Below are 17,687 nucleotides of genomic sequence, written 5' to 3'. Positions count from 1 at the left end.
CAGTTCTTGGAAAGAGCTCCCTACTCAAGGTCAGCACCTCCACCCTATCCCCATAACGCAGTAACCCCAGCCAACACTAAGGGCAATTTTGGACACTAAGGGCAATTTATCATGGCCAATCCACCTAACCTGCACATCTTTGGACTGTGGGAGGAAACCGGAGCACCCGGAGGAAACCCACACACACACGGGGAGGATGTGCAGACTCCACACAGACAGTGACCCAAGCCGGAATCGAACCTGGGACCCTAGAGCTGTGAAGCAATTGTGCTATCCACAATGCTACCGTGCTGCCCTCCTTTCGGGAGGATAAGGCCATTACTCCCATAGCTTCAGCTTGGGTCCAAAGTTGGGCTCGGTTATTAGCAGCCTATGAGTATACTTTTCAACATAGGCCGGGCACACACACATCAAACGTGGATACATTAAGTCGCCTTACCCTACCAGAAAGTATACCACCTCTGCCAGTACCACAGAAAACTGTTCTTGTTCTACTTGCAATGCATTACCCATGTCGGCAGAACAAATCAGGTTTTGGACCCAGAAGCGCCCTGTATTATCTCGGGTTAAGGCTGTGAAACGCCCACAGCTGGCATTATGATAACAGGTCTGAGCAATTAAGACACTTTCAGATAAGATAAGGTACGTTGTGAAGATAGCATATTTATTGAGGAGCAAGGGTGGTCATTCACACACCCGCTAAAAAGTTATTACAAGAGTTACACCGGGCCCACCCTGGGATGACAAAGATGAAAAGCTCGCACTCATAGAACATACAGTGCAGAAGGAGGCCATTCGGCCCATCGAGTCTGCACCGACCCACTTAAGCCCTCACTTCCACCCTATCCCCATAACTCCTCCTAACCTTTTTGGACACCAAGAGCAATTTAGTATGGCCAATTCACCTAACCTGTACTTTTTTGAACTGTGGGAGGAAACCGGAGCACCCGGAGGAAACCCACGCAGACACAGGGAGAGGTATTAACAATTCTGGAAAGGGTGAAAATAGATAAGTCCCCTGGGCCGGATGGGATTTATCCTAGGATTCTTTGGGAAGCTAGGGAGGAGATTGCTGAGCCTTTGGCTTTGATCTTTAAGTCATCTTTGTCAACAGGAATAGTGCCAGAAGACTGGAGGATAGCAAATGTTGTCCCCTTTTTCAAGAAGGGGAGTAGAGACAACCCAACTATAGACCAGTTAGCCTTACTTCTGTTTGTGGGCAAAACCTTGGAAAGGTTTATAAGAGATAGGATGTATAATCATCTGGAAAAGAATAATTTGATTAGAGATAGTCAACACTGTTTTGTGAAGGGTAGGTCGTGCCTCACAAACCTTATTGAATTCTTTGAGAAGGTGACCAAACAGGTGGATGAGGGTAAAGCAGTTGATGTGGTGTATATGGATTTCAGTAAAGCGTTTGATAAGGTGCCCCACGGTAGGCTACTGCAGAAAATACGGAGGCATGGGATTCAGGGTGATTTAGCAGTTTGGATCAGAAATTGGCTAGCTGGAAGAAGACAAAGGATGGTGGTTGATGGGAAATGTTCAGACTGGAGTCCTGTTACTAGTGGTGTACCACAAGGATCTGTTTTGGGGCCACTGCTGTTTGTCATTTTTATAAATGACCTGGAGGAGGGCGTAGAAGGATGGGTGAGTAAATTTGCAGATGACACTAAAGTCGGTGGAGTTGTGGACAGTGCGGAAGGATGTTACAAGTTACAGAGGGACATAGATAAGCTGCAGCGCTGGGCTGAGAGGTGGCAAATGGAGTTTAATGCAGAAAAGTGTGAGATGATTCATTTTGGAAGGAATAACAGGAAGACAGAGCACTGGGCTAATGGTAAGATTCTTGGCAGTGTGGATGAGCAGAGAGATCTCGGTGTCCATGAACATAGATCCCTGAAAGTTGCCACCCAGGTTGAGAGGTTTGTTAAGAAGGCATACGGTGTGTTAGCTTTTATTGGTAGAGGGATTGAGTTTAGGAGCCATGAGGTCATGTTGCAGCTATACAACACTCTGATGCGGCCGCATTTGGAATATTGCGTGCAATTCTGGTCGCCACATTATAGGAAGGATGTGGAAGCATTGGAAAGGGTGCAGACGAGATTTACCAGAATGTTGCCTGGTATGGACGGATTAGGACAAGTCAGCATGGATTTAGTAAGGGGAGGTCGTGCCTGACAAACCTGTTAAGAGTTCTTTGAAGAGATAACAAATAGGTTAGACCAAGGAGAGCCAATGGATGTTATCTATCTTGACTTCCAAAAGACCTTTGATAAGGTGCCTCATGGGAGACTGCTGAGTAATGGTATTCGAGGCAAGGTACTAACATGGATTGACGATTGGCTGTCAGGCAGAAGGCAGAGAGTTGGGATAAAAGGTTCTTTTTCGGAATGGCAACCGGTGATGAGTGGTGTCCCGCAGGGTTCAGTGTTGGGGCCACAGCTGTTCTCTTTATATATTAACGATCTAGATGACGGGACTGTGGGCATCCTGGCTAAGTTTGCCGATGATACAAAGATAGGTGGAGGGGCAGGTAGTATGGAGGAGGTGGGGAGGCTGCAGAAAGATTTAGACAGTTTAGGAGAGTGGTCCAAGAAATGGCTGATGAAATTCAACGTGGGCAAGTGCGAGCTCTTGCACTTTGGAAAAAAGAATAGAGGCATGGACTATTTTCTAAATGGTGACAAAATTCATAATGCTGAAGTGCAAAGGGACTTGGGAGTCCTAGTCCAGGATTCTCTAAAGGTAAACTTGCAGGTTGAGTCTGTAATTAAGAAAGCAAATGCAATGTTGTCATTCATCTCAAGAGGCTTGGAATATAAAAGCAGGGATGTACTTCTGAAGCTTTATAAAAACTTTATAAAACCCGGGGGCACAGCCTTAGAATAAAAGGGAGTCACTTTAGAACAGAGATGAGGAGAAATTTCTTCAGCCAGAGTGGTGGGTCTGTGGAATTCATTGCCACAGAGGGCGGTGGAGGCCGGGACGTTGAGTGTCTTTAAGACAGAAGTTGATAAATTCTTGATTTCTCGAGGAATTAAGGGCTATGGAGAGAGAGCGGGTAAATGGAGTTGAAATCAGCCATGATTGAATGATGCAGTGGACTCGATGGGCCGAATGGCCTTACTGCCGCTCCTATGTCCACCCTATCCAATCCTCTGATCATCTTGTATGCCTCAATTAAATCACCTCTTAACCTTCTTCTCTCTAACGAAAACAGCCTCAAGTCCCACAGCCTTTCCTCACAAGATTTTAAGACCATAAGACATAGGAGTCACTCAACGTCCCGGCCTCCACCGCCCTCTGTGGCAATGAATTCCACAGACCCACCACTCTCTGGCTGAAGAAATTTCTCCTCATCTCTGTTCTAAAGTGACTCCCTTTTATTCTAAGGCTGTGCCCCCGGGTCCTAGTCTCCCCTGCTAATGGAAACAACTTCCCTACATCCACCCTATCTAAGCCATTCATTATCTTGTAAGTTTCTATTAGATCTCCCCTCAACCTCCTAAACTCCAATGAATATAATCCCAGGATCCTCAGACGTTCATCATATGTTAGGCCTACCATTCCTGGGATCATCCGTGTTAATCTCCGCTGGACCCACTCCAGTGCCAGTATGTCCTTCCTGAGGTGTGGGGCCCAAAATTGCTCACAGTATTCTAAATGGGGCCTAACTAATGCTTTATAAAGCTTCAGAAGTACATCCCTGCTTTTATATTCCAAGCCTCTTGAGATGAATGACAACATTGCATTTGCTTTCTTAATTACGGACTCAACCTGCAAGTTTACCTTTAGAGAATCCTGGACTAGGACTCCCAAGTCCATTTGCACTTCAGCATTATGAATTTTGTCACCCTTTAGAAAATAGTCCACGCCTCTATTCTTTTTTCCAAAGTGCAAGACCTCACACTAGCCCATGTTGAATTTCATCAGCCATTTCTTGGACCACTCTCCTCAACTGTCTAAATCTTTCTGAAGCCTCCCCACCTCCTCCATACTACCTGCCCCTCCACCTATCTTCGTATCATCTGCAAACTTAGCCAGAATGCCCTCAGTCCCGTCATCTAGATCGTTAATATATAAAGAGAACAGCTGTGGCCCCAACACTGAACCCTGCGGGACACCACTCGTCACCGGTTTCCATTCCGAAAAAGAACCTTTTATCCCAACTCTCTGCCTTCTGCCTGACAGCCAATCGTCAATCCATGTTAGTACCTTGCCTCGAATATCATGGGCCCTTATTTTACTCAGCAGTCTCCTGTGAGGCACCTTATCAAAGGCCTTTTGGAAGTCAAGATAGATAACATCCATTGGCTCTCCTTGGTCTAACCTATTTGTTATCTCTTCAAAGAACTCTAACAGGTTTGTCAGGCACGACCTCCCCTTACTAAATCCATGCTGACTTGTCCTAATCCGACCCTGCACTTCCAAGAATGTAGAAATCTCATCCTTAACAATGGATTCTAGAATCTTGCCAACAACCGAGGTTAGGCTGGCTGATCTTTTGTGGACTCAGCTCCACTTTCCCACCCTAAAACCATAACCCTTTATTCTTCAAAAAAAAAAAAAAAAAAACGATCTATCTTTATCTTGAAAACATTTAATGAAGGAGCATCAACTACTCTACTGGGCAAGGAATTCCTTAGATTCACAACCCTTTGGGTGAAGAAGTTCCTCCTGAGCTCAATCCTAAATCTGCTTCCCCTTATTTTGAGGCTATGCCCCCTAATTCTGTTTTCACCTGCCAGTGGAAACAACCTGCCCGCATCTATCCTAACTATTCCTTTCATAATTTTATATGTTTCTATAAGATCCCCCTGCATCCTTCTAAATTCCAACGAGTACAGTCCCAGTCTACTCAACCTCTCCTCATAATCCAACCCCATCAGCTCTGGGATTAACCTAGTGAATCTCCTCTGCACACGTAATGCCACTGGACTAGCAAATCCGGAGGCCAGACTAACGCTCTGGGGATACAGATTCAAATCTCAGCATGGCAGCACATTAAATTAATTAGTAATAATCTTTTTGTCGCAAGTAGGCTTACATTAACACTGCAATGAAGTTACTGTGAAAAGCCCCTAGTCGCCACATTCCAGCACCTGTTCGGGTACAGTGGGAGAATTCAGAACGTCCAATTCACCTAACAGCACGTCTTTTGGGACTTGTTGGAGGAAACTGGAGCACCTGGAAGCATCCCACACAGACATAGGGAGACGTGCAGACTCCGCAAGGACAGTGAGCCAAGCCGGGAATCGAACCTGGGACCCTAGCGCTGTGAAGCAACAGTGCTACCCACTGTGCTACCATGCTGCCCAATACAACCTGTAATTAAACTCCAATCTCAGTAAAATTATCATAAAAACATTGTTGACTGTCATAAGAAAAACCCACCTGGCTCACTAATGTTCTTTGAGGAAGGAAATCTGTCCTTACCTGGTCTGGCCTACATGCAACTCCAGATTCCACAGGAATAAGTTGAATCTTGTCGTGTTGGGTGTTCCGATGCACAAATGATCCAACACGGCTGTAGATGGTACAACTCTGTTTTGTCTTAAACAATGACAACTACTAACTGCTGGCTTTGGTTCGTGCTTCACCAGCTAACCTGTGGACCCAGCCCTATCACTATCTTGGTGGGGCACTCAGCACATGGTGTATGTCTGAGTGGCGCGCGGTGAGCTCGGTGCTCTGAGCTATCTCGTGGTAGAATGAGCAGGAACTGTTTTATAGTGTGTGTGCTCTCACTGGTGATTGGCTGCGATGTGTGTGTGTTGGTTGGTCCAATTACCTGTCCATCAGTGTGTGTGTGATTGTACCATGATATGTTGATGGGATATCATGACAAATCTTAACTGCCGTTTGAAGTGGCCAAGCAAGTCACACAGTTCAAGAGCATTTAACGATGGCTGCAAGTCCTGGACTTGGTAGCAAAACCCACACCTTATGAAAGATTTGAAAAAGCATTACAAGTAAAGACAAAGCTACGTGGAGGTGCTAATGGGAAGAGATGGGGCTATGCTGCTTCTCCCAAAAATAATGAATCACATAAGCGCATTGCAATCGCAAGTCCTCACAGTTAAGAATGGAACTAGAGCCCAGTTTTTGAAACTCTCGTTTTTGTTAAACTGCAACCAAACTCTCCTGGTTCACTAACAGCAGCTACTTTTTTTAAAAAGCGCTACTTTCAATCTTAGGCTCATTTATGTAGCCATGCCCCTCCTTACTGCTGTAACCTTCTTCATTTCATGTCATTATGCCCTCTGCTCTTCTGACTCTGGCTGTCTTTTACGTTGCTTTGGTTCCATATTCTGGATTGTCCTCCTTAAATTAACTTCCAACAACTTGCATTCATACATCACTTTTAGAAAAACATTGCAAGGATCTTCACAAGTTCAAAGTCTCCTTTTCAATTGTTGAATATTTCCTCTGGTGGTCATTAACTTCTTGGAAAAATATCCAAGAGGCCGCTCTATTCCTTCACCGTCTTCTTGCAAGAGCACAGCACCTACGCCCACATCACTCGCATCGACAGCCACCTTGAATGGAGCAGTGGTTAACACAGCCTTCAGGCAGTCAAATGTCTGTTAACACTCTGCTGTTCGCTGAAATGTGCTACGCTTCTTCACCAAGTCAGTCAATGGAGCAACCACGCTGCTAAAATTCGGTATAAATTTCCGGTAAAAAACGGAAATCGCATTCCCTATTGGGTATTGGAAACTCCCCAATAACTTTTGTTTTCACATCCCATGGGACCATTTGTCCATGCCCAATTGTATGGCCAAGGAACGTGACTTGGGCTTTTCCAAACTCAGGTTTATCACCAAACCCGCCTCGCTGAAGTCAATCAAATAACTCCATTGATGCTTCGAATGTTCTTTCCATGTCTGACTAAAAATAATCAGATCGTCTATATACCACACAATTAGATAATCCTGAAATGACTTTGTTAGTTAACTGTTGAAATGTGGCTGGGGTGTTTTTCATGCCAAATGGCATAACTTTGAATTGGTATATACCATTTGGGGTCACAATAGCTGAAATCTTTTTCGCCCTTTCGGATAAAGGTACCTTCCAGTAATCTTCAAGTAAATCCAATTTGGAGATAAAAGCTGATTGTCCCACCTTCTCAATGCAATCCTCCAAACGTGGGATAGGATAAGAGTCTGTTTTTGTAACTGCATTAACCTTTCTATCGTCCACACACAATTATTGGGTACCATCCAGTTTCGGTACCATCACTATGAGTGAGCTCCATTGGCTGCAACCCACTTCAATTCTGCCATTTTTAAGCATACTCTCAATCTCTTTTTGAACCTGTGCCAATTTCAGAGGGTTAAGTCTACATGGGTGTTGTTTAATTGGAACAGCATTTCCCACACCTACGTCATGTATAGCCATTTTAATACTTCAACTTATTTCCACAAACTTGCCCATGTGATATTAATAACTTTTTCAGATCAGTTCATCTTTCCTCTGGAAGGTAACTCAATAATTTATCCCAATTTTTAAGAACATCCTCGTTATCCAATTTAATTTGAGGATTGTCAAATTCAGAGTCATCTGGATTTGGTTCTTCACTTTGAGTTAGAATCATTAAAACCTCCTCCTTTTGCTCTCCTTCCCTTTCAAAATACCTTTTAAGCATATTTACATGACACGCTCGGCGAGTTTTCCTTCTAGCTGATGTTCTTACTAAATAATTCACCTCATTCAATTTCCTTTCAATCTGATAAGGTCCACAGAACTTTGCTTTTAAAAAGGTTCACCTGCCATTGGTAACAATACTAAATTTTTATCTCCACTGGCAAAACAACAAACTTTTGCTTTCTTGTCTGCTACTTGTTTCATCACATGCTGTGCAACTTTCAAATGTTGTCTAGCCAATTTCCCTGCTCTATTTAATGATTCCCTAAAGTTTGACTCGTAATCCAATAATGTAATTTCAGACTATTCACTCACCAATTTCTCCTTAATCAATATAAGTGGTCCTCTTACCTCATGACCAAAAATTAGTTCGAAATGACTGAATTTGGTTGACTCATTAGGTGCATCCCTAATTGCAAACAGTACGAATGGAATTCCTTTATCCCAATCCTCGAGATAATCTTGACAATAAACCTTCAACAGCCAATGCCATCGTTCTAACGCTCCCTGTGAATCTGGATGGTACGCAGTCGATTTAAATTCCAATTTAATATTCCAAGATTGTGTCGGAGAGAGGCGACTTCTTGCAAGCTGTGCCCAGCATACCCTCTAATTCTATCTTTTACTATCATTCTATGCTTCTAAAACTTCATTCTAACCCTTTTAAACTAACTACACCCTAGCTATGAACTGTAACATTATATTCTGCAGTCTCTCCTTCCTTCCCTATGTACGGTATGCGTTGCCGGTATAGCATGCAAGAAACAATACTTTTCATTGCATACTAATACATGTGACAATACTAAATCAAATCAAAAAGCAGGCAGCCAGCTAAGGGATGACTAAAGAGCTTAGACAAAGTGGTTTTGGGAGGGGGGTGGGGAAAAGTTTAGGATATAGAAATAAGAGAGCAGAAACTTTAAATGTGGCATCAGGGACCAAGAGCCAATGGAGGTGAATAGAGTTGGAGATCAGTTGAAATTTTGTTAGCATGGGGTATCAAAAGTTAACCAATAGAGCATTCTGGAGATGGCAAAGGCATGAATAACTTCCTTCCCATCTGAGAAATAGTGTATTGGCCTCAGAAAGAGTGTAGCATAAATTCATCAGAAATGTCACCACGGTTAAATTATGGGGAGAAATTGCATGAACATGGCTAGTATTCCACGGAATATAGAAGATCAAGGGATGATTTGATGGAGGCTTTTAGGATTTTGAAAGGAATGGATTGTGTCAACAGAAAGAAACATTTTCCACTGGTCGTGGTGTCTAGGGGAAGGGGACATAATTTTGAACTGAGAGCCAGGTCAGATAACACATCTTCACCCCAAAACATGCTCAGAACTCCATCCCACATAAGCAGATGTTAGTTCAAATCGGGGATTGATGTGCATTTACTAGCAGTGCTTATGGAGCCAAAGCAAGTGCATGAAGTTAAGATTCAGGTCAGTCATGATCTCACCGAATGATAGAACAGGCTCAGTGGGTTGAATGGTCTGCTCTTGTTCTCCAAAATAATTCTCAAATGTTCACGCCTTCCCCTAACTCTACTCAGTATTCTTTCTAATGAAAGTTGCTGTTGAGCTAAGCCTCATTATGAATAGGACTGAAAAGTTACATTACCAATGATTTACTACTCTAGAACCAAGAACAATTCACTTTCAGAACACCCTAAAAGCTATATAACCAATCATATTTTGTAGCTAATTAATGAGCAATCACTAAAGGGAGTCACAAATTCATATTACAGACACACAAATCAAAATTAGAGAAAAAGTAGCTGACAGTAAATTTTAAATTCTGAGGCAAATTAGTAAATTAGCACTCAGTATATCAGTTATTATGGAGCTGCAAACAGCAAAACAAATATAATGCTGAATTAGTCACACAAGTCACTAATAAGCTGTAGTTCTCTGATCAAACCACAGTGTACAGATTTGGACAATGAGATAGATGATCAAATCCCAAGTATAGCGCAGAAATATTCCTGGTGTCAGATTGAGTTATCAGAAAGCACTGAAGGAACTTGGACATTTCAGCAATGTAGAGATGGCAAGAAATCAGAACAGGACAAACAAGACAGCAAACAATGCAGAAAGTGGCAACTCAAGCTTTATATGAAATTGAAAATAGAGGAAATAAAATGTACTGATGTCAAATGCCTTTACAGAAAGTGATTAATACTTAAAACAGATTTATGGACAGATCATAGAGATAACTATTTACAACATTAGCTAGGATTGGGACTTGTAGCTTTAAAAAAAAAATGAATTTGCAAGGTGTGTTGAATGGCCTTCCTCATTCCTATCTATTTACTAACTTCCTCCATGAATTGTTTCCTTGACTTCAAAGCAAGAAGATTTTGCAAAGGAAATTCCAAGCCACAAGTATTGCAAGAGTAAGCTAAATTACATTGGACAACTTAAAGTTAAACTACATTTCTTGAAGAAACATTTTGTCAAATGGTTGATCACAATGCGGCCAATTACTTATTCATATCAAGAAGCCAAGGTCGATCTCCTGAATGTTCGGACTAATATGTTAGCAACTTGAAAATATACATAGGATGGAAGTGCTCATATATGTCTGCAAAGGTTGCACATTCCCTCAGCACATACACACCCACCCCAATGTACTGAACTGGAAAATACTTGCCAGCAGATATTTGCTACATGATTTTCATTCAAGTTTTTGTGCATTGCAAGTTTAGTGGTTCTGTTTTAATACTGGCAAGCTCTCCCAATCAATATTTTGAAAGCCACATATTTTCACAGTACACACTCAATTTTCTAGGCTTAAAAATGACAGGTCATTCAATACATTCTAAGAAGGTCACTGTTTGGCAAAATTGTTCACCATAAATTTCACCTATTTCCTTAGAGCAAACAAAAACGCATGAATTTAGAAAAGGAATGATTGAAAATGCTGAGAGTTGCACAGCCTCATTAAAAACTTTATCCAGTCTATATTTGACAACAGCAACTTAAATGCAGAAAAGGGTGTCAAAATTTTAAATATACATAAAAAGGGCTCTATCAAGATCTTCTTCATCTTTTCCCCTGCTCACTCAAGACTGATTCTAAATTTTAATCTCTCTCACTCAAAAATCACAGGTCAATTTTAAAAATCTACTAAATAGTTTTCTATTTTACATGTCAGAGCAAGATTTTCATGTCTAATTTGAATGGACCATGAGACAAGTAGAGGTAGTTACTTCAGACATCAGTTTTACAAGAAATTCTGGTCCGTTGGTTAATAAAAACATTGTATTTACATAGCAGCTCAGCACATTTCAGAAATGTCCCAAATTGCATAAAACAATTCTTGGCTCACCCCAATGACCCGTGAAGGTCTCTTCATCAACAAGGATAAAGTCAGTCCTGTGATGGAATATTCACTGCTTGTGACAACACATGAAACTAAATACCACCCAGAACAGAGCCATTCACTCGAACTGCACATTGATGACAATATCCACCCTCTCCACTTGTACCCTGCGAGTACAATGTATCCTTCCTACAGGATGTAGCAGTGACTCACCAAGGTTATTCCAGCAGTGCCCTCCCCTGTGAACACTCATCACCAAGAACACCAGGAGGAATGCTGGAGGTGATACTGTCCCTGAAAGTCACACGATCCAGATGTCAATAAATCTCACTTTCTCATGTCTGTAAATAAACTATTATAGGAGCATGACAGAACTTCAGTGGTTTAAGGGGATGTATCATTGATACCTTTTAAAACTCGATTCCTTTAGATGCTGCTTTATCACACTACCAACAGAAAAGAATAAGTAAAAACAAGTGAAATGGAGTGACTTACATAATTGACTAATAAACAAGATATCACAAAAACAAGACAGATGGACAGTTAGTCTGCCTTTAGATAACAGGCGAGAGGAATGTTGGCCGAAACACCCTGGGCGGGATTCTCTGAAATGGAGGCAGTGTTTGTGCCGTCGTGAACGCCGTAGAGGTTCACAACGGCGCGAAACGGCCCCTATCCCGACCCATTCAGGGCCCGATAATGGGCTAGGAGCGGAGCTGCGTCATTTACGCGCGCCAGGCCTTGGCGCCGCGTAAAGGCTGCACCGCATACATGACGCGGCCGGCGCCGCATAACTGGCCTCACCCCCGCATGCGTGGTTTCCGTCCTCTCCGAGTCCGCCCCGCAAGAAGATGTCTGACGGATCTTGCGGGGCTGCGGAAGAAAGGCGGTCCTCCTTCAGCGAGGCCGGCCAGACGATCGGTGGGCACCGGTGGAAAGCCGGGGTGGAAAGTTGGGGGGGAAGGAACAGAGGTTGGGAGGAGGAGTTTTACAAGAGGCAGTGGATGGGAGGAGCTGGAGACCTGGGGGGGGGGGGGGGGGGGGGGGCTGTGTAAGATTAAGGGTGACTACGGGTAATCCCTGATTCCTTTTTGTCATTTGTTTATGTAAACATGCGGGTTGAGGTTTGGGGGTTGGTGGGCAGATGGGATCATTGCTTTTATGGGGATTGACATATCTTGCTGATTATTGTTTATTGTTGATCAGTGTAAATGTGGGAGAAAATGTGAAAAGGGAGAATTTAAAATTTTTTAAATTTTTTTTAAAGTAAATCTTGAGAGGTCTTGTCGCGGGTTTATCGGCCTAGTCACGCCCTGAGTCGAGCTGAGCGAGGCCGATAGATCATGCCCAAAGTGTCAGATGGTCTGCAGTGAAAACATGGGCGGGATTCTCCCATTCGGCAGCAGAGTGTCCACGCCGTCTGAAACGCCGTCGTGCAGGCCGCTGGGATTACCGATTCTGGCCCCTACAGGGGGCCAGCACAGCACTGGAGCGGTTCACGCCACTCCAGCTTCCCATCCAGGCACGAACTGTGCACCACGGGATCCGCGCATGCGCAGTGGCCCCCTCAATGCGCCGACCCCCAACGCAACATGGCGTGGGTGTTCAGGGGCTGGCGCGGATGGAAATAGGAACGAGAGGCCAGCCCACTGATCGGTGGGCCCCGATTGTGGGCCAGGCCCCATCGGAGGTCTCCCTCGGGGTCGGAGCCCCCCTCCCCCTCACCCGACCCACAGGCCGCACCCGACCCTGCGCTCAAGAGTTCCCGCCGGCTGCGACCAGCTGTGGACAGCGCCGGCGGGACTCTGCCTTTTTAGAGCGGCCGCTCGGCCCATTCGGGCCGGAGAATCGGCGGCCCGCAACCGACGCCGCGCCAAACGCACCAGCACCAATGGCGCAGATTCTCCGCTCCATGGAGAATCACGTGCCGCCATCAGGGCAGCGTGGCCCGGTTGCGGGGATTCTCCAGCCCAGTCCTGGGCTGGGAGAATCCCACCCGCTGGCTCTGTTCCTGGGGGGAAAACACACCGGTTTCAGTCAGAACCTGCCACTTTGCCATGTTTTAGGAAAATTTCACCAGATAGCAACTCTGCCCTAAGCAAACTACCTGGGCTGAAGCGAACTACCTGGGCTGAACTCACACTTTGCCAACCTAGAGTTTACCAACATTGCAGTAAATGTTTCGAACAGCTGGTCTGGCTCTTTAAACCAAAAGCAATGAATCTATCGAATTTGCTCTGCTCTTCACGCAGCGAATATTAAAGCTCAAACTCCCAAAACACGCATTAAACGTGCCATTAAATGGGAATGAAAAAAATAGCCCAGCAGCGAGCTCGCTTCTGTCAGCTGGCTCAATAGCTGGAGTTGTCTTTCCTGCTTCATCCAGAAGGAAGTCAGTTCAAAAACAAACCTTACCTTCCACAGCCATTATGTCAGCGACCCTTTAATCCAATCATTATCCATTTGGTGTCCCTAAAGTAACATTGTGTTGTGCTGAGGTACTCTGCCAGAGACAGTTCTCCGCAGCTGCTTCTCAACACCCTCCCTTCAACACATCTGATCCAATCTACCCGCACACAGCAACACTGCGCATGTGCCCCTGGAGCCTGGGACTTGTAGTCCCCACCCTCCCAGCATCAATTCCCATCCACTGAGGGGCAGTGAGTGAGTGGAGCAGCAGTCAGTGCATCTCACTCAGTACAATATAAACAACCCCACCCCATGCACAAGCCACCCCCGGGGAGTTGCAAAGTCCTCCCAGAACCAACACACTGGCTCTTATGCGATTATGGAGATGAACTCTAATTCCCAATGTGCTTTGAAATGTGAGCAGGTTGCTAAGGCTAAAAGGGGGTGGCTCAGCCAAGGCTGTAAGGTCATTGACAAATCAAGCAACCAATTGTCGTCTTGTTACCTTAAGCATTCTCTGTTGCCAGCAATGCCGCACCGATCTACACAGGGGCGGTTCAAAATCATCATATTTTAAAATAAACATTAAAGTGATTTGTGCCTTTTTGAAGCAAAGAAAAACAGAAACTGGTTTGACCTGACTTGCATTCTTCATAATTATTTTCGTGAAATCAAATTGTAATTGAAAAAATGAAAATGATTAATCTCTTATTGTCACAAGTAGGCTTCAATGGAGTTACTGTAAAAAGCCCCTAGTCGCCACATTCCAGCACCTGTTCGGGGAGGCTGGTACTGGAATTGAACCCACACTTCTGGCTTGTTCTGCATTACAAGCCAGCTGTTTAGCCACTGTGTTAAACCAGCCCCTAGTCTGAAATTATTTTAAGATAAATTTCTTTGAATTGGAAGAAGAGGCATCTTTACAGGGTCTAATCAATCACGCCAGTTATTGTGTAGTTCTGCCATTTGAAAACATGTGATTTTACCATAAGTCTCATTGTTGTGTAAAGTTTTTGACACTGTTGAAACCTGTGTCCATTTGAATTTGAAAACTAGAATAAAATAGTATTAGATTTAGGAATATCGTAAGGTGTTCTTTGATTAGCTTCATGTTTCAGAAACTTGGGTGTCTAGATACATGGTGCATTAAAGTGCCATGCAAAGGGGGGAAAATGACAGAAAAGGCCAGTGGCATTCCGGCTGTTTTAACTAGAGGAATAGAATACTAGAGGGTGAAAGTGATATTTCAGCTGTACAAAGTCCTGGTCACATCACACCTGGAGTGCTGTGAGGAAGGGTCTGCACACCAGAGTTTAGAAAGGATAAATTAGAATAATAGAATCCTACAGTGCAGAAGGAGGCCATTTGGCCCATCTAGTCTGCACCAGCCCGAAAGAGCACCCAACCTCAGCCCACTCCCCCACTCTATCCCCATAACCAAATCTAAACATTTGGACATTAAGGGGCAATTTAGCATGGCCAGTCCGTCTAACCTGTACATCTTTGATACAAATATTGAATCTTGGAGGAAGTGCAGTGTAGTCTTACCAGAATTATACCTAGATTCCAAGCTTTTTTGTTTTGCGTTTTTTTTTCCCAGACCTTCCCAGGCTGCTTTCCCAGCCAGCGTCCCCAGCCCTTCCCAGGCAGCTTTTCCAGCCCTTCCCAGGCAGCTTTCCCAGCCCTTCCCAGGCAGCTTTCCCAGCCCTACCCAGGCAACCTTCCCAGCCCTTCCCAGGCAGCTTTCCCAGCCCTTCCCAGGCAGCTTTCCCAGCCCTTCCCAGGCAGCTTTCCCAGCCCTTCCCAGGCAGCTTTCCCAGCCCTTCCCAGGCAGCTTTCCCAGCCCTTCCCAGGCAGCTTTCCCAGCCCTACCCAGGCAATCTTCCCAGCCCTTCCCAGGCAGCTTTCCCAGCCCTTCCCAGGCAGCTTTCCCAGCCCTTCCCAGGCAGCTTTCCCAGCCCTTCCCGAGCAGCTTTCCCAGCCCTTCCCAGGCAGCTTTCCCAGCCCTTCCCGAGCAGCTTTCCCAGCCCTTCACAAGCAGCTTTCCCAGCCCTCCCCAGGCAGCTTTCCCAGCCCTTCCCAGCCCTTCCCAGGCAGCTTCCCCAGCCTTCCCAGGCAGCTTTCCCAGCCCTTCCCAGCTTTCCCAGCCCTTCCCAGGCAGTTTTCCCAGCCCTTCCCAGGCAGGAGAGTGAGCCGCGCTGTGCCCATTGTTGCGGGATTGGGAAGCCCAGTGGGAATGTTGCTGGGACAATGAGCTAGCCCCTGTGCAGGATCAGTGCTGGGGAAGACACGCAGGCGTACAGCTCACCTTCCGCCTTTCTCCCTCTTCTGGGGCAGTTATTCTGGAAGGAGGGAGAGAGGAAGAGCGGAAAGAAAATCAGTGCGTTTTGTCTTTGACACTGGAGGAGGAGGAAAAGGCAACACGTTTGTAAATCTGCTCTGTGCCCTCCCTCTCTCCGCTCTCTCCTCCCCCCCCCCCCCCCTCTCTCCGCTCTCTCCTTCCCCCCTCTCCCTCTCTCCACTCTCTCCTTCTCCCCCTCTCCTCACCCCCCCCCCTGGATTCCAAGCTTTAAGATATAAGAAGAGATCATACAAACTCGTGTATTCCCCAGAGCTTACAAGCGATTTTATCAGTTTTCAAGATACTAAGGGGAACAGTTAGGTTGATTGGGATATTATTTCTGCCATTTGAGATATGTTGGACTAGAGGGCATAATGTAAAAATCAAGCCAGACCTTTCAGGAATGTAATTAGGAAGCTTAACTATGTACAGAAGGTGACAGAAGTTTGAAACTCTCTTCTGCATTGATGCTGGATCAATTGTTATTTTTAAAAGTGACATTTATGGATTTTTTTTTTTTAATGGGATCTAGGTGTCACTGGCTAGGCCAGCATTTATTACCCATCCCTAATTTCCCTTGAGTAGGTGATGGTGAGCTGCTTTCTTGAAGCACTGCAGTGTAAGAACACTCACAGTCTGTTAGGGAGGGAATTCCAGGATTTTAACACAGAGACAGTGAAGGAATGGTGATATAGTTCCAAATCAGGATGGTGAGTGGCTTGGAGGGCAACTTGCAAATGATGGTGATCCCATGCATCTGCTACCTTTGCCCTTCGAGGTGTTGGAGGGTGTGGAAAGTGCTGTGGAAGATGCCTTGGTGTATCTTGTAGATGGCACACACTGCTACAACTGTGCATCAGTGGTGGAGGGAATTAATTTGAAGCTGTTGGATGGAGTGCCAATCAAATCATATAACCCATTGAGTCCCTACTGTGCCGAAGGAGGCCATTTGGCCTATCAAGTCTGCATCGACCCTCTGAACGAGTATTCCACCCAAGCTCGCTTCCCCACCCTATCCCAATAACCTCTTAACCTAACATACACATCTTTTTTGAACACTAAGGGACAATTTAGGACACTAAGGGCAATTTATCATGACCAATCCATCTAACCTGCACATCTTTGGACTGTGGGAGGAAACCGGAGCACCCGGAGGAAACCCACGCAGATACAGGGAGAAAGTGCAAATTCCACACAGACAATGACCCAAGGCTGGAATTCAACCCAGGTCACTTGCACTGTGAGGCAGCAGTGCTAACCACATGCCACCCAAATGGGCTGCTTTGTCTTGGATGGTGGCGATCTTCTTGAATATTGTTGGAACTGCCCTAATCCAAGCAAGTAGAGAGCATTCAATCACACTCCTGACATGTGCCTTGTAGATGGTGGATGGGCTTTGGGAGTAAGTGCGTGAGTTACTCTCTGTAGAATTCTTAACTTCTGACCTGATCTTGCAACCAAAGTATTTATATGGTTGGTCCCGTTCAGTTTCTGGTCAAAGGTAACTCCAGGTTGTTGATTGTGGGAGATTCGGTGATGATAATGTCATTGAATGTCTTACAATAATTGGATTGGATTTGTTTATTGTCACGTGTACCGAGGGACAGTGAAAAGTATTTTTCTGCGAGCAGCTCAACAAATCATTAAGTACATGAAAAGAAAAGGAAATAAAAGAAAATACATAATAGGGCAACACAAGGTACACAATGTAACTACATAACACCGGCATCGGATGAAGCATACAGGGGTGTAGGTGTTAATGAGGACAGTCCATAAGAGGGTCATTTAGGAGTTTGATAACAGTGGGGAAGTAGCTGTTTTTGAGTCTGTTCATGCATGTTCTCAGACTTTTGTATCTCCTACCCAATGGAATATGGAAGAGTGAGTAAGCCGGGTGGGAGGGGTCATTGATTATGCTGCCCGTTTTCCCCAGGCAGCGGGAGGTGTAGATGGAGTTAAT

At 44.9% G+C, this 17,687-nt stretch overlaps 1 protein-coding gene across 1 annotated transcript in view; it reads right to left on the bottom strand.

Annotated features, from left to right (window-relative positions):
• samd12 (sterile alpha motif domain containing 12) overlaps nucleotides 1-13,549 on the bottom strand; it is a 234,754-nt gene extending 221,205 nt beyond the window's left edge. The window contains exon 1 of the mRNA XM_072467406.1: nucleotides 13,393-13,549. Coding sequence (XP_072323507.1) covers nucleotides 13,393-13,405 — 13 coding nt within the window. The 5' untranslated portion in view covers nucleotides 13,406-13,549. The remainder of the gene's footprint in view (nucleotides 1-13,392) is intronic.
• Between the last annotated feature and the right edge of the window lie 4,138 nt (nucleotides 13,550-17,687).

This window comes from Scyliorhinus torazame, chromosome 11 (genome assembly GCF_047496885.1).
Source record: "Scyliorhinus torazame isolate Kashiwa2021f chromosome 11, sScyTor2.1, whole genome shotgun sequence".
Taxonomy (NCBI): domain Eukaryota; kingdom Metazoa; phylum Chordata; class Chondrichthyes; order Carcharhiniformes; family Scyliorhinidae; genus Scyliorhinus; species Scyliorhinus torazame.
The sequence above is the reverse complement of the archived record's forward strand: the minus strand, read 5'-3'. Positions and strand labels throughout refer to the sequence as shown.